Source organism: Ctenopharyngodon idella, chromosome 12 (genome assembly GCF_019924925.1).
Source record: "Ctenopharyngodon idella isolate HZGC_01 chromosome 12, HZGC01, whole genome shotgun sequence".
NCBI classification, from domain to species: Eukaryota; Metazoa; Chordata; class Actinopteri; order Cypriniformes; family Xenocyprididae; genus Ctenopharyngodon; species Ctenopharyngodon idella.
In genome coordinates, this window is record NC_067231.1 from 29,778,126 (window position 1) to 29,795,966 (window position 17,841).

General features: G+C 37.6%; 1 protein-coding gene across 3 annotated transcripts in view; it reads right to left on the reverse strand.

The window, feature by feature from the left end:
* The window catches only part of LOC127524135 (melanopsin-A-like), a 38,553-nt gene extending 25,139 nt beyond the window's left edge, over positions 1-13,414 (reverse strand). For all 3 annotated transcript variants that reach the window (XM_051915528.1, XM_051915527.1, XM_051915526.1), the window contains exons 1-2: positions 13,238-13,414; positions 1,197-1,339 (exon numbers count right to left, since the gene is read on the reverse strand). In XM_051915528.1, the coding sequence (XP_051771488.1) occupies positions 1,197-1,339; positions 13,238-13,381 (287 nt within the window). In that variant the 5' untranslated portion in view covers positions 13,382-13,414. The remainder of the gene's footprint in view (positions 1-1,196; positions 1,340-13,237) is intronic.
* Between the last annotated feature and the right edge of the window lie 4,427 nt (positions 13,415-17,841).

The following is a 17,841-nucleotide window of genomic DNA, read 5'->3' on the forward strand; positions in this document are numbered from 1 at the left end:
CTCTGTGAACTCCAGAGAGGCACAAGAGTCGTGGACTCCTGGTGTAACTTTACTGCGGGTGCCGCTGTTGGACAGTGTTTCTTTGGAAAAACAAATGACTTGTACACTTTTTATTGTCACATTTTGTAATATTTGCATTGTTTTATTTTTGTAATATGGATTATTTTGAGGAGGCACTGCCTCTCTTGCCTCCTCGGAGGAAACACCCCGATATATATATATGACACTGGACCACAAAACCAGTCATAAGGGTCATTTTTTTTTAAATTTATACATCATCTGAAAGCTGAATAAATAAGCTTTCCATTGATGTATGTTAAGATAGGACAATATTTGGCCGAGATACAACTATTTGAAAATCTGGAATCTGAGGGTGCAAAAAATCAAAATATTGAGAAAATCACCTGATTTTAAGTCCTTAGCAATGCATATTACTTACAAAAATACATTTTTGATATATTTACAGTAGGAATATATATATATATATATATGTGTGTGTGTGTGTGTGTGTGTGTGTGTGTGTGTAATGCATCATATTTTCTGTTCCCTGATTTCTCTCATTTAGAAAGTCTAAAAGCCCGTTCACACCAAAAACGATAACTAAGAGTAAAGACATAGTTGTAAAAATCGTTCTAAATATAAAAGAATAGCAGAGTCCACACCATAACTATAATGATAACAGCACTGGGAAACACTAAGAAAATATAATTTGAAATCACTTTCAGAATGATATTTTTTCAGCTGATGAATCAGCCAATCAGAATCCATCCTGCTTTAAAGAGCACCAGTATTTAAAGCCACTGGTGCGGACGCTAATGTAGTTATCATTATCATTATATTTATAGCTATAGTTCTTGTTTTTGGTGTGAACAGGCCTTAAATCAGAGATTCACAGACTTTTTTTTTTGTTAGCCGAACATTTTAAAAAAATTCTTGAAAAATTCTAAATATTTTACCCTGAGATTTTAAAAAGATTTTAATTTTTTTTAGTAAGTGTTTTATTTTGATTGTTTTTATTTTTAATTATTAATTTATTAATTTAATTATTAATTTACATTTTTTAACTTAATTTTTTGGGATAACCCAGTCTAAATCTTAATATGCAGTTTGCAGTGCAAACATGACTCCAGATGAGCAGATCTAACAAGAATTTCATTGGCTATCATACAAAGGAGACAAACACAAACTGGACTCACTTGCAGAAGGCATACATGACCAAGAAGTTTCCCACCATACCGGTGATGCCCACTGCCAGAATGACAGAGCCGATGGTGTAGTGAGCGTGGTCTGGGACATCCACAGTGGGGAAAGGATATCGAACATCCCGCACCATTGCCACCTGTGGACAGCGAGACAAAAAAGAATGCCAGGATATGCTTTCAGATCAGGACACAGTACATCATAGTAAAGGACAATGGAACTTAATGGTTGAGTTTTACATTACTTATAAAGTTACAAATATCTTAATTCACCAAGATACCATTTGTTTGTTTCAAATCCCCTAATTCCTGAAATCTCTATAATACTCATTTAATACCTCAATAGCCAGCTAAGATAGAATCAAGCAGACATATTTACTGTTTTTGAAGATTGAAGACTGCACTGCAAAGTGGATTGTGCTGTTGCATTTAGTTATTGGTGTGTGGAACAGAGAACACACAAAAGCTTTTAGAATGGCAAGCGGGGCCTGCTTTTGGTTTTTCGCCCTTGTGTCAGGCTCAGTTCTTAAGAGGCAATTAGTACATCAAACACTGCAGTTCGATTTACCAGTGTCAACATCTTAGTCGGACACTTTTAGCCTCAATTTTTCCATTTATACTTCTATTATTCACTCTATTGACTCGATTGGCTGAAGCCAGCCTGAGCAAAAAAGTGGAACTGACACTCTGTAGGTCACTTTAATAGTTAGAGCATAGAATGGATGGGTAATACAGACTAGTAAATAATGGCAATCATTCACATTTCTTATAAATGAAACACTCTGCTGTACAATGACTGGAAAAAAGTATAGTCTTTGAAGAAGGGGATGTGGAGATGATATCGATAGCGTAAGACTGCTCAGTAGACAATCTTGAATACAAAGTGAGAGAAGAGGACATTTTAGAACTAATGAGTTTATAATCTGCCACAGATCAGCAGCAGATTAATGTGTGTATGTGGACATCTTTGCTCGTGATATAACAGAGCAAAAATAAATGGGTCCTTAAATAATTTTATCATCTCATTGAAGTAGATCCCCTCCAGCACTACTGAAAGAAGAATGCTGGAAGCTTTGTTTTCTGCAAAAGTTTTTAGTTTAATACATTTTGCATTAAACCTGATGATCATGTTCTGGAGAATGATCCAAAGATTCAATGGAAGAACATCTGACCTTGTATGATCAGTTTCAAAAATTTGCTACTCAAAAATAAAACTTTCTGTTTTTATCTGTTTTAATTGGATTCTGAATCCCAGATTTATAAAGTAGGTTAAAACTATGAAGCTCATTGTATTTCCTACAACCAGCTGTGAATAAAATTAAGCTGCAAACAAAAGCAGGTGTGAGAACCTTGATAAGATAATGCTGATCTTTTCGGACACAACTAATCCGATCAGATGGCTCTTGTTCGTCCTATTTTTTAGTCCATGCACTATAATATGTAATTTTAAGTAACAGATCAAAGAATGTTTGTCAAAAGGTTGATTCTAAATTAGATTTAAAATGTTCACCATTTAATAGTCTCAGAAAAAGTAGAGAGAGAGAGAGAGAGAACAAATAGTACAAATTGCCTTTTCATTTTTTTAAGCTCAGCCTAAAAGACTCATTCAAGCCGAAGCCCTGAACAAAAGAAGGCAACAATCAGACCTGCAAAAAGAAGCAAACGATCACTGTGCTTCAGTAAAGCTGCCGAAGAACCTGCACACCCTGTATTTACTTTTGGTCAATCCAAAACACTTCCTAAATTGATCCACTCCAACCTGAGATCCTCTGTGCTTATGGGTCTCAAAAGTAATACAATAATTGAATTGCAGCACATGATTGTTTTGGGGGCCCCAAAACAATCTTTAACATTTTATTTCTGTTGCGATGAATGAGAAACATTCTCTGCCAAGATTGTTATTCATTTCTACCACTCAACAATCGGTTGATCAATGAAATGACAAACCTATTACCAAATGATCAACACATAAATCGCTTTAATTTTTTTTCACCCTGCAAGACTGAATTGTGATTCAGCAAGTCACTCACTATTCCTGTCTACCCACCCTTTTAGGTCTGTATGCAAGCAAGCCATTTGAGCATAAATAAGACTATATATGAACACACAGATCTTGCATGCAGTGTTCTTCATTCAAATTGTATTTTGGTGCCTCTCTCATTTACTGGATTTTTCTTTGCACAGTGGGAGGTTTGCAGAAATTGTGGTTTGTGGCACAGATGCTCTCCTACAATGTGATAATTTATACCTGGAAACAGGTGTTACTTCCAAGAACTCAAAATCAAAACTGAAATTGAAAATTTAAAAGTAAAATATAACCTCACTGTTACCTTGTCTTTTCTATCATGTTAAGAGAACTCAGAATAGATTCATTCACAGGAAATATTGTGCCCATGCTGTACTACTAACACATATAACAGGGAAAAAATAAAAACTAAATTTAGTATTTGATCAATTTAAATTCTGTTTAGTATGTACAAACCCGATTCCAAAAAAGTTGGGACACTGTACAAATTGTGAATAAAAAAGGAATGAAATAATTTACAAATCTCATAAACTTATATTTTATTCACAATAGAATATAGATAACATATCAAATGTTGAAAGTGAGACATTTTGAAATGTCATGCCAAATATTGGCTCATTTGGGATTTCATGAGAGCTACACATTCCAAAAAAGTTGGGACAGGTAGCAATAAGAGGCCGGAAAAGTTAAATGTACATATAAGGAACAGCTGCAGGACCAATTTGCAACTTATTAGGTCAATTGGCAACATGATTGGGTATAAAAAGAGTCTCTCAGAGTGGCAGTGTCTCTCAGAAGTCAAGATGGGCAAAGGATCACCAATTCCCCCAATGGTGTGGCGAAAAATAGTGGAGGAATATCAGAAAGGAGTTTCTCAGAGAAAAATTGCAAAGAGTTTGAAGTTATCATCATCTACAGTGCATAATATCATCCAAAGATTCAGAGAATCTGGAACAATCTCTGTGCGTAAGGGTCAAGGCCAGAAAACCATACTGGATGCCCGTGATCTTCGGGCCCTTGGACGGCACTGCATCACATACAGGAATGCTACTGAATACTTCCAGAAAACACAATCCACCGTGCCATTCGCCGTTGCCGGCTAAAACTCTATAGGTCAAAAAAGAAGCCATATCTAAACATGATCCAGAAGCGCAGGTGTTTTCTCTGAGCCAAGGCTCATTTAAAATGGACTGTGGCAAAGTGGAAAACTGTTCTGTGGTCAGAAAAATCAAAATTTGAAGTTCTTTTTGGAAAACTGGGACGCCATGTCATCCGGACTAAAGAGGACAAGGACAACCCAAGTTGTTATCAGCGCTCAGTTCAGAAGCCTGCATCTCTGATGGTATGGGGTTGCATGAGTGCGTGTGGCATGGGCAGCTTACACATCTGGAAAGGCACCATCAATGCTGAAAGGTATATCCAAGTTCTAGAACAACATATGCTCCCATCCAGACGTCGTCTCTTTCAGGGAAGACCTTGCATTTTCCAACATGACAATGCCAGACCACATACTGCATCAATTACAACATCATGGCTGCGTAGAAGAAGGATCCGGGTACTGAAATGGCCAGCCTGCAGTCCAGATCTTTCACCCATAGAAAACATTTGGCGCATCATAAAGAGGAAGATGCGACAAAGAAGACTTAAGACAGTTGAGCAACTAGAAGCCTGTATTAGACAAGAATGGGACAACATTCCTATTCCTAAACTTGAGCAACTTGTCTCCTCAGTCCCCAGACGTTTGCAGACTGTTATAAAAAGAAGAGGGGATGCCACACAGTGGTAAACATGGCCTTGTCCCAACTTTTTTGAGATGTGTTGATGCCATGAAATTTAAAATCAACTTATTTTTCCCTTAAAATGATACGTCATCATTTGATATGTCATCTATGTTGTATTCTGAATAAAATATTTACTTTATTCAGATACTTTTATTCAGTAAGGACACATTAGGTGATCAAAAGTGACAGTAAAGACATTTATAATGTTACAAAATATTTAATTTTAAATAAATTATTTTCTTTTAAACTCTCTATTCATCAAAAACTCTTCATTATCATGGTTACCACAAAAATATTAAGCAGCGCACAACTGTTAGAAACACATGTGAACAATCAAGACGATCAAACAATCAGAACATGACACGCAAGACTAGGGAAACACAAGACATGGGCTGCATCCGGAAATTTAAAAATGCTGCCTTCGGAGGACACATTCCAAGGTAAGAAGGCATCAAGGCACGTCCGAATCCAAAGTTAGCTTCACTTTCTGTCTCATTAGATGCCTTAATTTGATCGATTTTTGAAGGCAGCATAATGTTTTCTTTGCTACCTTTGATATCCCACAATCCTGTGCTTTCCATTCTGTGACAGACAGTTGAGCTAAAAAATAAAGAAGGCGTGAAAGGTGTGGTTGGCGGTCACTTTTTGTGTAAATGTACGTTTTTGACCATTGTTTTCCACTTTCGATTTAATTTCTAGTGAGAAATTACTATTGTAGTAATAAAATATTCGCTTAGTTTTCACCAAAGCTCGCGCTATTTTGCTGTAGATCATTAAACAGTTACGCTGCCTCAGAAGTCTGTCCAAAATCAGTTTCGTGAGGTGCCTTTGTGTGCAAACGCTGCCTGCAAAGTCACTGCCTGACAGGGCAGCGAGGCAACAAGTCAGCTGCCTAAGTTTTCGGATGCAGCCATGATCACATGATGGCAAGGGAAACACATGCCAAACCAGGAAACATGACAATGGGAAAACTTCAAAATAAAAGAAAGGAACACAAACAAAACCTAAACCAACGTGACATATTCCCACCCCAAAAGGGTGGCTCCAGATGCCCTATAGGAACATCCACCCCAAAAGAAAAGTCCAGGAAGGTGGTGAAGCAGAGGCGGACCAGGGGGAGGGATGGAGGATCAGGCCCATGAAGGGGGAGAGTAGGGCTGCTCGATTACGGCAAAAATCATAACCACGATTATTGAAAAATATACTGTGGGCTCCGTTTTAGTGAGTATCCTCATAAACACAGTTGGGGCCATGGAGCACTGATGGACCTGAGCCATGAAGCAATGGAGGACCTGAGACATGGAGCAATTGAGGACCTGAGCCATGAAGCATTGGAGGACCTGGGCCATGGAGCAATGGAGGACCTGAGCCATGGAGCATCAGAGGACCTGAGCCATGGAGTATTGGAGGACCTGTGCCATGGAGAATTAGAGGACCTGAGCCATGGAGCAATGTAGGACCTGGGCCATGGAGCAATGGATGACCTGAGCCATGGAACATTGGTGGACCTGAGCCATGGAGCATTGGAGGACCTGGGCCATGGAGCAATGGAGGACTTGGGCCATGGAGCAATTGAGGACCTGGGCCATGGAGCACTAGACAATGCCATGGTAGAGCCAACAGTGATGGGGGCCACCAGGGTGGAGCAGATGCAACAGAAGACAACCACGATGGAGCAGGTAGAGGCGATGACCACATCCTCAGTAGAGCTGGAGAGCCCCATGGTGGAGTTGGTGGATCAAGAGGCCCTGGCAGAGAAACAACATTAACGGCCTCCGTGGCCATAGCATGGGGCACAATGAATTCATGGACAGCCACCATGGCAGTGACAGAGCAGGCAGAGAGTTCAGGAAGGGGCACCACCACCTCGGGATGAGCTGTAGCGGCGACCGTTCATGTGTTATTATGATGATGACTTTGATGCATTTTGTTTATGTTACACTTTTCTCAAACCCAAAGCGCAACACAAAGCAATTAAAAGTTATGTTCTCTTTGGTTTATCTTGTCATGTGGTACTCCTTCCTGTTATGTGATAAGTCCTTCCTTGTGTATGTAAGCCCTCGAGTTTGCCTTGTTATTTTGTTGGGTATTGAAGTATGTTGCTGTCTTAAGTTTTATGTGTCAAGTCATAGTCTATAGTCAAGTTTATGTTCATGTTTATTTTTATGGTTTCAAATTTTGGATTTTGTTTGTACTTTATGTTTTATGCTTTGGATTTTGGATTTTCACCTTATTAAATAAACTGCACTTGGGTTCATTACATCATTGTCCCCATCTGCTCTGTGTCAGCACTGTTACAGTGAGCATAAGAGACTTTATTCAGAAACTTTAAAACAAAAATCTTACTGAACTAAACTTTTGGATGGCAGTAATATATAGACAGTAACTGTTCAAATGAAATGACCCTCAAAAAAAAAAAAAAAAAAAAGTGCAACAGCACAAGTCGCAAGTCAGAAAGCAGTGTATCCAATGCGCATGGCCTCGACTGTCATTTCGCCTAATCTAAAGAGACAGAACTGATATTTGCTTTAATCCTCATATGTCAGTGCTTCTCTGTTAGGTCTATCGATGAGGGATTTGAACGAGAGCATGTGCTGCTACTTGGTGGAGGATTCTGCGGCACAAATAGATGAGAAGTGCTCTTAAAATGTCACTATCACTTAGACATTCAGTGAGCGATATAAAGAGACAAGGAGAAAAAAAAGAGAAAGACAGAAATGGATAAAGTAGAGGAAATTACACTTCACCACAGCACAAGGAGCTTATTTGTACCATTAGTTGAGTGTGAATGATATCATGGTGTTTCATTTTTGGGGCTGCAGTTGTTTACACCAATGCACAACAAAAATCCTAAATCATTTTTAATTATGTTTCAATAATCCAAATAATTAACAGTTTAAGTACTATGGATATGTTTGCATTATTTAAAAAAAAAAAAAAAAAAACCTGGCAAGACTGAGAGCAACAGATTGTCTTGAATGAACTTGTTTGTCTGTGCCGCCCTACTTATTATCATAGCTTGTGGCTAGTAGAAACAGTCTGGATAAGAGCAAAGCACACACAATCAATTACAAATCCGTCAGCTGACATTTTCTTGATCAGTGAGGAACGTCTCTGAAGACCATGGCCCCAAACTTCTCAAGCAGAAACTGCGATAAAGGACAGCTGATCCACTGCTTTAAAAAAAGGTTTCTTTTTGGGGAGATTATCTTCTCCGCCTGTCCAACAAAAGCTGAGACCTTTCCGCAAAGAGCAGGGCTGTATTTCCTGAAAGAACTTTTCTGAGGGAAGGTGAACTTGAATTCAAGCTAAAGTTTTCAAACTGCACAAATTCCTGTTTAATGATGTCTACAATATTACTAGGGAAAAACATTGTTTCGAGAGACAAAGTTTAAAAAGCACTCTGACAATGTGCAGCTCTGAGATGCTGATGATTTCAATCTATGCATGCTTTAACTGATACCACTGACCCATTTTTCTTGGCTTCTCATTGGCAGTTCTTACCATAAGGGAATCATTATTTAACCCTCAGACTTCACTACAGTGGACGGATCTTTAAAAGCCATTTTTAGCTATTCTGGGTGTGATGCTACATCCAAACCACCATGGGTGGCGACCTTTGACCCTTAGGCTGTGTGACCACCAAAGCATTTTTATCCAGCTGAAAATGGCATGTGCTCATCTGAAAACACCTAGCTGTGGGCGTTTGAGAGTGCTTCGGAGGCGCAGCGTTTTTTTGGTTTTTTTTTAGTTGTTGTTTTTTTGAGACGCTTTAATTGCTATGATACAGAATATCCGATAAAGTGTTATCTGATTTTGCAGGTAGTTTGTTTCCGAATATAAAAATGTCAAAACAATGTAAAATACTTGCTTTGGCCATTTTTTAAAAATTTTGTTCCATTGTTGGGCTTGTTATCATCTGTTGTTGTTGTATGATGAAACGGTTGGTTCGTGTGATATTTGTCCCGCCCCACCTCCACTGTGATTGGACGGCTGGGTAAGAAGTGACAGTGACGAGCGCTGTGTTTTATCCAAAGTTGAACATTTTTCATCTCTCTCATTTTTCAAATGAGAATAAGATCATTTTTCTTTTCATAATTAAATAATTGATGCATCATAGAGTTAAGTATCTTTTCTTACAATTTTATTGCAAAGATTTCAATTGAATTGCTCTACCTGACATGACATATGCACTTGAAGGAAAATCAACCAAGATCTTACACAGCACATCTTACCGATTATTCAATGTCTTTGTCAGGAAGCAAACTAATAGTTTAATGCCTAAGGCTGGTATAGTATAACGTTAGCAACATCAAGGTCATGCTGATAAAATATGTAGCCTACCTTACACTGTACTGTATGTTGCTTAGATTAAAAGCATCTATCAGATGCATAAATATAAATAAAAAAAAATGGTATGTAGTTGTACTAAAGAATCAACAATATGTTGTCCACAATGAACTACCAAAGGCCCATTAATGGCTCATTAATGGGCACAACCATGACCTTTCACTTTCTCTTTCAAACATTTGCCATTAATTAATGTGCATTTTAATTTGGAACAATGTAAAATGAATCTATGTGAGGAGATTTTCACACTTTTGCTCTCTCGTTGAGAGAGAGGTCTGATCCTATATGTCCCTTCAAGGTATGTCACTAGCTTTGCACAATCAGACAGGAAACATAAAGAACACCCACCATGTGAATTATCAATTCAGATGTTAAGAAGAATACTAATGTCTGAAAGCCTTGAAGGACACGGCAAAGTGACTGAAGCATGAACAGATGCTATGTTTAAATCACTCTCCCTCTTATTTTCATTGTCTTAGTCTTTCTGATGTTTAAAATATACATCCATATGACACAAGTATGTGAACATTTAAATACAATAGCCAGCGCTCAATCTTTTAACTTGCAATTGTGAGTTTATATCACACAATTCTGACTTTATTTCTTGCAATTCTGAGTAACTCACAATTCTGACTTTTTTTCTCAGAATTGCGAGTTATAAAGTCTTAATTGTGAGATATAAATTTGTAATTGTGAGAAAAAAGTCGCAATTACCTTTTTTATTCCGAACAAGCTTCCATAGACATATACTTCATTCATGATAAAAAAAAAAAACTAAAAACAAAACAGTTTGTATTTCATATTCAGCTTTCTACTTGTGCTTTATTCCCCACTTGTGGGACAGACATAGAAGACCAATGTCTATATTGTTGCCATCCTGTTAATGTCTCTCTGTATTACAGAAACAGGTTTGCTCTCTGCTTTACCTTTGACAAGCCAGAAATCATTCAAATACACACTGAACAAATCGAACTCAAACAACTTTTTTTTCTCCATAAAGTCAGATTTCTATCAAACCATGGGAGCAGAAAGTCTACCTCTAAAAAAACTAAAAAAGAAGAACATTAAAATGGTACAGTAATAAATCATTTTGTAGTAGTGCTCCCCAACAGAATACCAAGCTAGGCTGAAATCCTATAACCTTCAAAGATCCAGAAGAACATCAAAGCAGCACAGGGTCATGACGGCCTTATGAATTAACCAGAAAAACCTGCACCATTGTCTTTACAAGATTTCAGAGTAAAACAGCATTTATTGTCAAAGACAAACACATGCTCAATTGATATTTTACTGGTTTTTATGATTGGGCAAATGCAGGTATTTTGTCTTTCATTTTAATAAAAAAATAGCTGATTTCACCTGTTGTTTTTGAGACCACATGGGCATCTCTCAACACTTTGGATTGGGAAATTTATGCAGCCAAATATATAAATGCTAATTGTCATGCAGTATCATCACATAAACTGTTTGACTGACACAGGTGGTCAAATATTAGCTGTGGGCAAACAGTGAGAGTCTCACTGACAATTACAAATGTCTTTGGCATAGTTTTAAACATCCTATTCTCTGTAGTCCATATACAACCATGACCTTTCACTTTCTCTTTCAAGCTTCTTTTCAAACCCACATTTGCATCACTTTTTTATCTCCCACACATTGATTCTCTCCACCCCTAGAATCAGTCTATTATTTGGAATCAAAAGGTGAAGGGTGAGAGGTGAAAACAATTACACAGAATATAATAGTATACAGCAGCAGGGATAACAACACACAATGACACAAGGTTCAGATGGGAAATCAATTCTATATACTATACTGTATTGTGCTCCATAGTTGGGTGAAAATAACTAGTTAGATTCACAATGGCTGTTGTTGATGTGTGCAAAAAAAATTACATGGATTGAAAAATATCAATATAGGCCAATGGAAGATATAGAGGTTAAGCTTTGTATTCACATCACATCAGCATATTAATGCACGCTGTGTGTTGTGGTTATGACATTAAAAAATAATGTCTTGATTTATGAGAGGAACAGGGCCCCCCTCTGTTTGAAAAATGCCACAACACTCGTTCATATGGCACTATATTCCTAACATTTGTGTAGATTATTGCCAATGCAATCTTTTTTCTTTTTTTTTTTTTCGTGGATAGCATTATGTTTTAGTAAAATTTGGTTTTAAAGCTCTTTTCTTTAGGACCTCACATCATTATCATGCTATTTCAATATCGTTTTCATGTGATGAAATGTTACAATGCAAATTTCGCTCTTAGGAGCTACATTATGCATATTTGTTATCTTTTTATTTGTTTCATTTCTTCCCTGATTTCATTTTCTATATATCCATGCAGGCTACTCATTTTAATCGTCAAACAGGAAATATCCAGGAATAGCTTACCTCTTTAAGAAATTAATCCCATGTGCGAGATCCCCACATGATCCTATATAGGACTACTGTTATACATTTGTGTGAATATGGCATCAGTCTGCTTCTGTCTAGGTCTGGTAAACTGTGCTCATTTGCTGAGTAATTCCACTTGTTGGGTTGTAACACCTCTGGTGGAGTGTGTGTGGGTGATAGTGAGCAGCTGCAATCCAGCTGTGTACTATCACAAAGACACCATACAGATTAGACTTTATAGTGTAGAGACTTGATCCAAATATGTCTGCATTTTATCACAATGACAAATGAGTACCACTTCAATTATTCTTAAAAACTAGACTGTCTAACATGCATAAAATGTATTTCTAAAACCTACTGAGTGCATTTTCATGTGGCCATTACAGAGAAGCACGACAAAATACCATTATAATTAGTTTACTCTTTAGACTAACTTTATTTAATGCAAGCTCATCAAAGAAATACCTATGGAACACATTTCTGATGTTAAGCAATAACTCCAGTCCTCGACATAAATGCACAGAATGGATACATCTATATAATACATTCCAACTTGATTGCTTCACCGAAGCATTAAATATCAATGGAAAAGTACAGCTGAAATATTTTTATTTCAGATATTGCTGCAGCTGAATAAAAATATTAAATATTCTTGTCAACAGCCAAGTACTGTAACAGGGGGTCTTTAGAAAAGACATAAAAAATGGAATTTCCTTACTTACCCATGACATTTCGAAAATGTAACTAACGCTCTTAACTAACGACCTTTTGAACATCATTTACTGTAGTAATTTTAGATCATGATCCTAATTAAAATCGGCATAAAGTTCCCTGGTTTATAATTTTTTCGGTTAAGTGTTTTAAGACACTACATTCTCAATCGTATGTTTTAGCACGTGCTCTACGTTTCAATGGTTCGCTAAACTCACAATTGTGAATCAACTATGCATAACCATGGCACGCATAACTCTCCAGAGGGTATAATAATGAGGCGTGATTAAGTAGCTAAAACATTTATTAGCCAAATCCTTGCATGTCCATTTGGGGAGACTAAAAAGGAATATCTTTAGTTCCTCTCCTGCAGATATTTTAAACACGTGTGGTAACTAAATTTGCAGTAGGAGTATACAAGTGAATGGTCGTTGACGCAACTTTTGTGGACATGGAGACGTACTAAAGCGCTTTTAAAACATAACGCAAGTACCTCTGACTATCTTTTTGAGGGAGTCATCCCAATTCGCACCCTTGGACCTGAAACGAGCTGGAACGGATGAACTTCTCCGATTACGCACGCGCTCTTACGTTAGTTTTCAATATTTTCCCGTTTTTATTGTGTGTTAATAACATTCAACTGTCTTAAAGTCCAACACACATGATTGTATATGTTACAACGGAGCTGTATACGCTCACAGAAGAATCAGAATCCGCGCGCAGCCTACCACTAAACACAATTGGTTCAATTACAAACTCAATCATCTTACCGTAGTGGCTCGCGCCGGCAGCTCCATCAGCTTGTGCGCACTCACTGCGCTGTAATTCCAATGGGCGAGTGTGTCCGCACTCACCGCGGTGCTGTTAGGGACTTGAGTGGGGATTCCCATGCTGACCGAGCGCGAAGCGTTCATCGCAGTGGACACGGCACGCGCAGGGAGAGAAGCTCAGAGTTGGTACGCAAAAAGAGTTAACTTAAACCTGAGGAACAGCATTACTATATGAGAAGATGTTGGATGTCTTCCTCTGCCTCTCTGTCTGCAACCTAGAGCTAAGCTGTCAACTGCGCCCAACATGTGTGTGTGTGTGTGTGATGAGTTTGTCAATGCCAGTAACCATGTGCCGATTCGAGTATGCATGAGGAGGGATGCTCAGTTAAGCAAACTCAAACATCCCACATACACACAGCAGCCCTGTGCTAAGCCCTTCATAATCACACCAAGTGTAAGCCTTATGTGCCTGTTTGCCCTATGTGAATAAGTGCCAACAGGACGTTCATATTAGTAGCCTATATGTAAATAACCTGCACATGCTCAGTCCTCCCTGCCTCTCTCTCTTTCTCAAACCACCTATCCAGTTCAGAATCAGAAATAGCTTTAATTGAGAGCTGGTCAGCTCAGCAGCACAAACATAGGCTACTTGCCGATTCAGTGTGAACCCCAGAGCTGGCAATTAAAATGTTATGAACAACAGTTGCTTAGCATTTACTCATACATACTGCACACTACTAACAATACATTAATTTTTCTCAAATATAAATACATTTTTTTATTTCGTTACTTAAACATTCCTTTTTCAGGATACTGTATTTTAAATATATTTTTTGTAAAATAAGCTTTACAGATCTTTATTAGAAAGGGTTTAAACAAAGTTTTTCATGCTTGTTCAATGAACCATAAACAATATTTGTACATGCACCTGTTGAACAGATTACTGGGGTTAGACAATTAAGGTCACAGTTTCAATAATTTAGGACACTAAAGAGAACTTTCAAAACACCAGGAGAAAGATGCCCATATCCCTACGTAGGATACACCTGCATGAACATGCATAGACCTGCTGCAGGGAGGCATGGGGACTGCAGATGTGGCCAGAGCAATAAACTGTTCATCCAAAAATGAAATTTCTGTCATTAAGAACTGACTCATGTCGTTCCAAACCTGTAAGACCTTCGTTCATCTTCGGAACACAAATTAAGATATTTTTGATGAAATCCGAGGGTTTCTGAATTACACATAAGCAGAAACGTCATTACACATTTCAAGGCCCAGAAAGAGACATTGTTAAAATAGTCCACGTGACTACAGTGGTTCAAACTTCAGTTACGCTTGTTTCATAAGTTGAATATGGAATGCATAGAATGTAACGTAAGTGTTTTGAAATGCGAGAGGCATTACACTTTCTTCGTAAGTTGACTACAGAAGGCAGTCTGGCAGAAGCTAGATATTTTACTTTATAACATGTTAAATATGGATATTTTTCATATATACACAAATGCATTGCTTCGCTTCAGAAGGCCTTTATTAACCCCCTGGAGCCGTGTGGAGTACCTTTATGATGGATGGATGCACTTTTTTGAGCTTCAAAAAGATATGTTTGCTAGCTTGCAAATGCCTTGGTGGAAGAGTGGAGTAACATCTCACAACAAGAACTGACAGATCTGCTGCAGTGCATGAGGATGAGATGCACTGCTTAAAGCAGCTGGTGGACGCACAAGATCTTGACAGCTACTTTTGATACTGACCCCCCTTTGTTTAGCGATTATTATTTTTTTGTTTGTCAAATGTCGGTGAAATTTGTTCAGTTTGTCCCAGATGTAAAATCTTTTTATGTTCATACAAATATTTCTGCGTTACAAATTTGTAAGAGTTTATATTCATTATTATATTATATTACATTACATTATTTATTTATTCTTTTTTTTATTATATATTGTGTGTGAGTACATGACCATCTGAATATATTTATTGCTTTTTAATAGGTGGCAATTTGGGTAGTTTCAACACTGGAGGAAGTACATGAATATGGGTCATGAATGACTAACAAAGAGCAGCACTGTTATTTAAGGGAGAAAAAAAATACAGATTTATGGAGTTAATTTGTGTAAAATCTACTGTTATACAAGATTTTTGTGTGTAAGGTGCTTGTAACTGCTTCCACAAGACTTATCCTCTTACTCTGCTCCTGCTATTTTACTGGCTTTCCAATGTCATGAGACATGTTGCCCAATGCATGGACAAATCCCAGCAGATCTAGTTGGAATGCATTGTGTTGAAAATAATTGTAGTGCCATGGTAAGGTAATCATCCTCATTTCACTTGTATGCTAGCTAGTGTGTTTTTATTTTCATTAGATGGGAGAGAATAGAAGGAAGAGAAAGAAGCAATTATGGTGAAGATTTCAGGTGATGTAACTCTCACCCCTGACCTCTGACCTCTGATTCTTGGAATCTCGAGGACAATCAATATGGAACACCCAGCTAGGCTACAGATATCTCTAAAGCCTGGCCTTGAAAGAAATGCAAGTGATTAGCCGTACATTCATTGTTATCTATGTTTTTCATCAAAAGGATTATTTTGTGAAATATCTCTGGTTTGAGAAACTAGGGCACCAAAGAGCAAAGATGAAGACCGCCAAGTCATAAGATTTTCAACAATCACATGTATACTCACTGACTATGAGGAACAATGTTTTTTATTTTCTGGACTTTCCAGTATTGAGGTGGGGTTAGTTAAAGGGATAGTTCACCCAGAAATGAAAATTCTGTCTCACCCTCAAGTCATTCCCGAATCTACATGACTTTATTTGTTCTCTGCGATACAGAAAAAGGACATTCTGAATAGTGTACTGGTTATGCTTTTCCATGCAATTATAATGAATGAGGATTTTCAGCATCATAAAAGAATCATAAAACCCATGCATTATGATTCAAGGCATCTGATGTTGTACAATATCAGTTTTATAGAGGAGGCGCACTAAATTGTAAAGGACTGGGGATCCTCTCCCAAAGATAGATTGTTTGTCAGACAGAAAAATTAAGAAAATTACATAACACATATATAGTACAGCAAGATGATATATAAATAGAAATTTACTCACATATCACCTGAAGAAAAAAAACAAACAATCCTGCTGTCTATTTAAATGTCCGCGTTAAAAGAACACGTTCGGCCATTTAATTTGTAGCTGTTGCCTGAATGACAGCTTGGTCAATTTAATGGCGATTAAATATTCGATATCTCTACCCTCCATAATTAATGTAGTTGCTAGATTATCAGCAGGAACAGTTCAGACTAACATCAAAATACGTCTCTATGATGATTGGTTCATATCTGAAGGGAGGCTCACCTCCTCTGCGATGTACTTTTTCTCAACACTCTAACCACTGAAAGTCAAATACTCATCGACGATTGGCTAGTTTTTTTTTACCAACGGAGGCAAAAGTCTCTAGCTATGGATTTGCCTGCCCCTTTCTCTCCCTCAGACTCACTTTAGCACAATTTTCAAAGCGGTTCGACACATCTACGGAAAAGAGCAGTGATGGTTTCTGACTTAAAGGGATAGTTCCCCCAAAAATGAAAATGATCCCCTGCTTTACTCAACCCCAAGCCATCCTAGTATATGACTATGTTCTTTCAGACGAACACACTCGGAGTTATATTATAAAATATCCCAGCTCTTCCAAGCTTTATAATGGTAGTGAATGGTGCTCCTGATTTTGAAAATATCCATATTTCAATCTTTATAAACTAAAAAAACTAGCTAGCGGAGGGCCTATGCAAATCGATTTACGCCACAAGAGTAATCTCTGACCTGACGCGTGACACAATGATGAATGCAGAAGTGCAGAGGATAGAGCAAAGTCTAAAATAAGAATTTTTAAAGAGAAATTGCTTGAGTTTTTTGCCCAGCCCTATTTGATTGAACAGCAAGGGTCGTCTAACTACCATTATAAAGATTGGAAGAGCTAGGATATTTTTTAATATAACTCCGATTGTGTTTGTCTTAAAGAACATAGTCATATACTAGGATGGCTTGAGGGTGAGTAAAGCATGGGATCATTTTCTTTTTTGGGTGAACTATCCCTTTAAGTCAGAAACCATCGGTGCTCTTTCCCGTAGATGTGTCGAACTGTTTTGAAAACTGTGCTAAAGCGAGTCTGAGGGAGAGAAAGGGGGAGGCAAATCCATAGCTAGAGACTTTCGCTTGAGGCTCGAGGGTGAGTAAATCATGGGATAATTTTCATTTTTGGGTGAACTAATAATAATATTTTATGGTGTTACAATGGTGAAATTACAAACATGGAATACACATTCTGAGATGTGAAATTACATGAATAAATGGGAATTTTGTTAACATTAAATGGTTCTTCTACCATTGTCCTCCTCAAAATTTTGGCTCCCTTGACGTGCCACCACTGAGACATACTGAATGATAATCTTTACCTCTATTGAGCTTTTAACTGCTGAGACTCAATCAATGAGTCAGTGAGTCATTCAATGAATCATTCAAAACAGTTTTGTGAACTAGATCCACCAATTCATTGAACAAATGTAAGTTAAAATAATGATTCATTAACTAAATAAACATCACC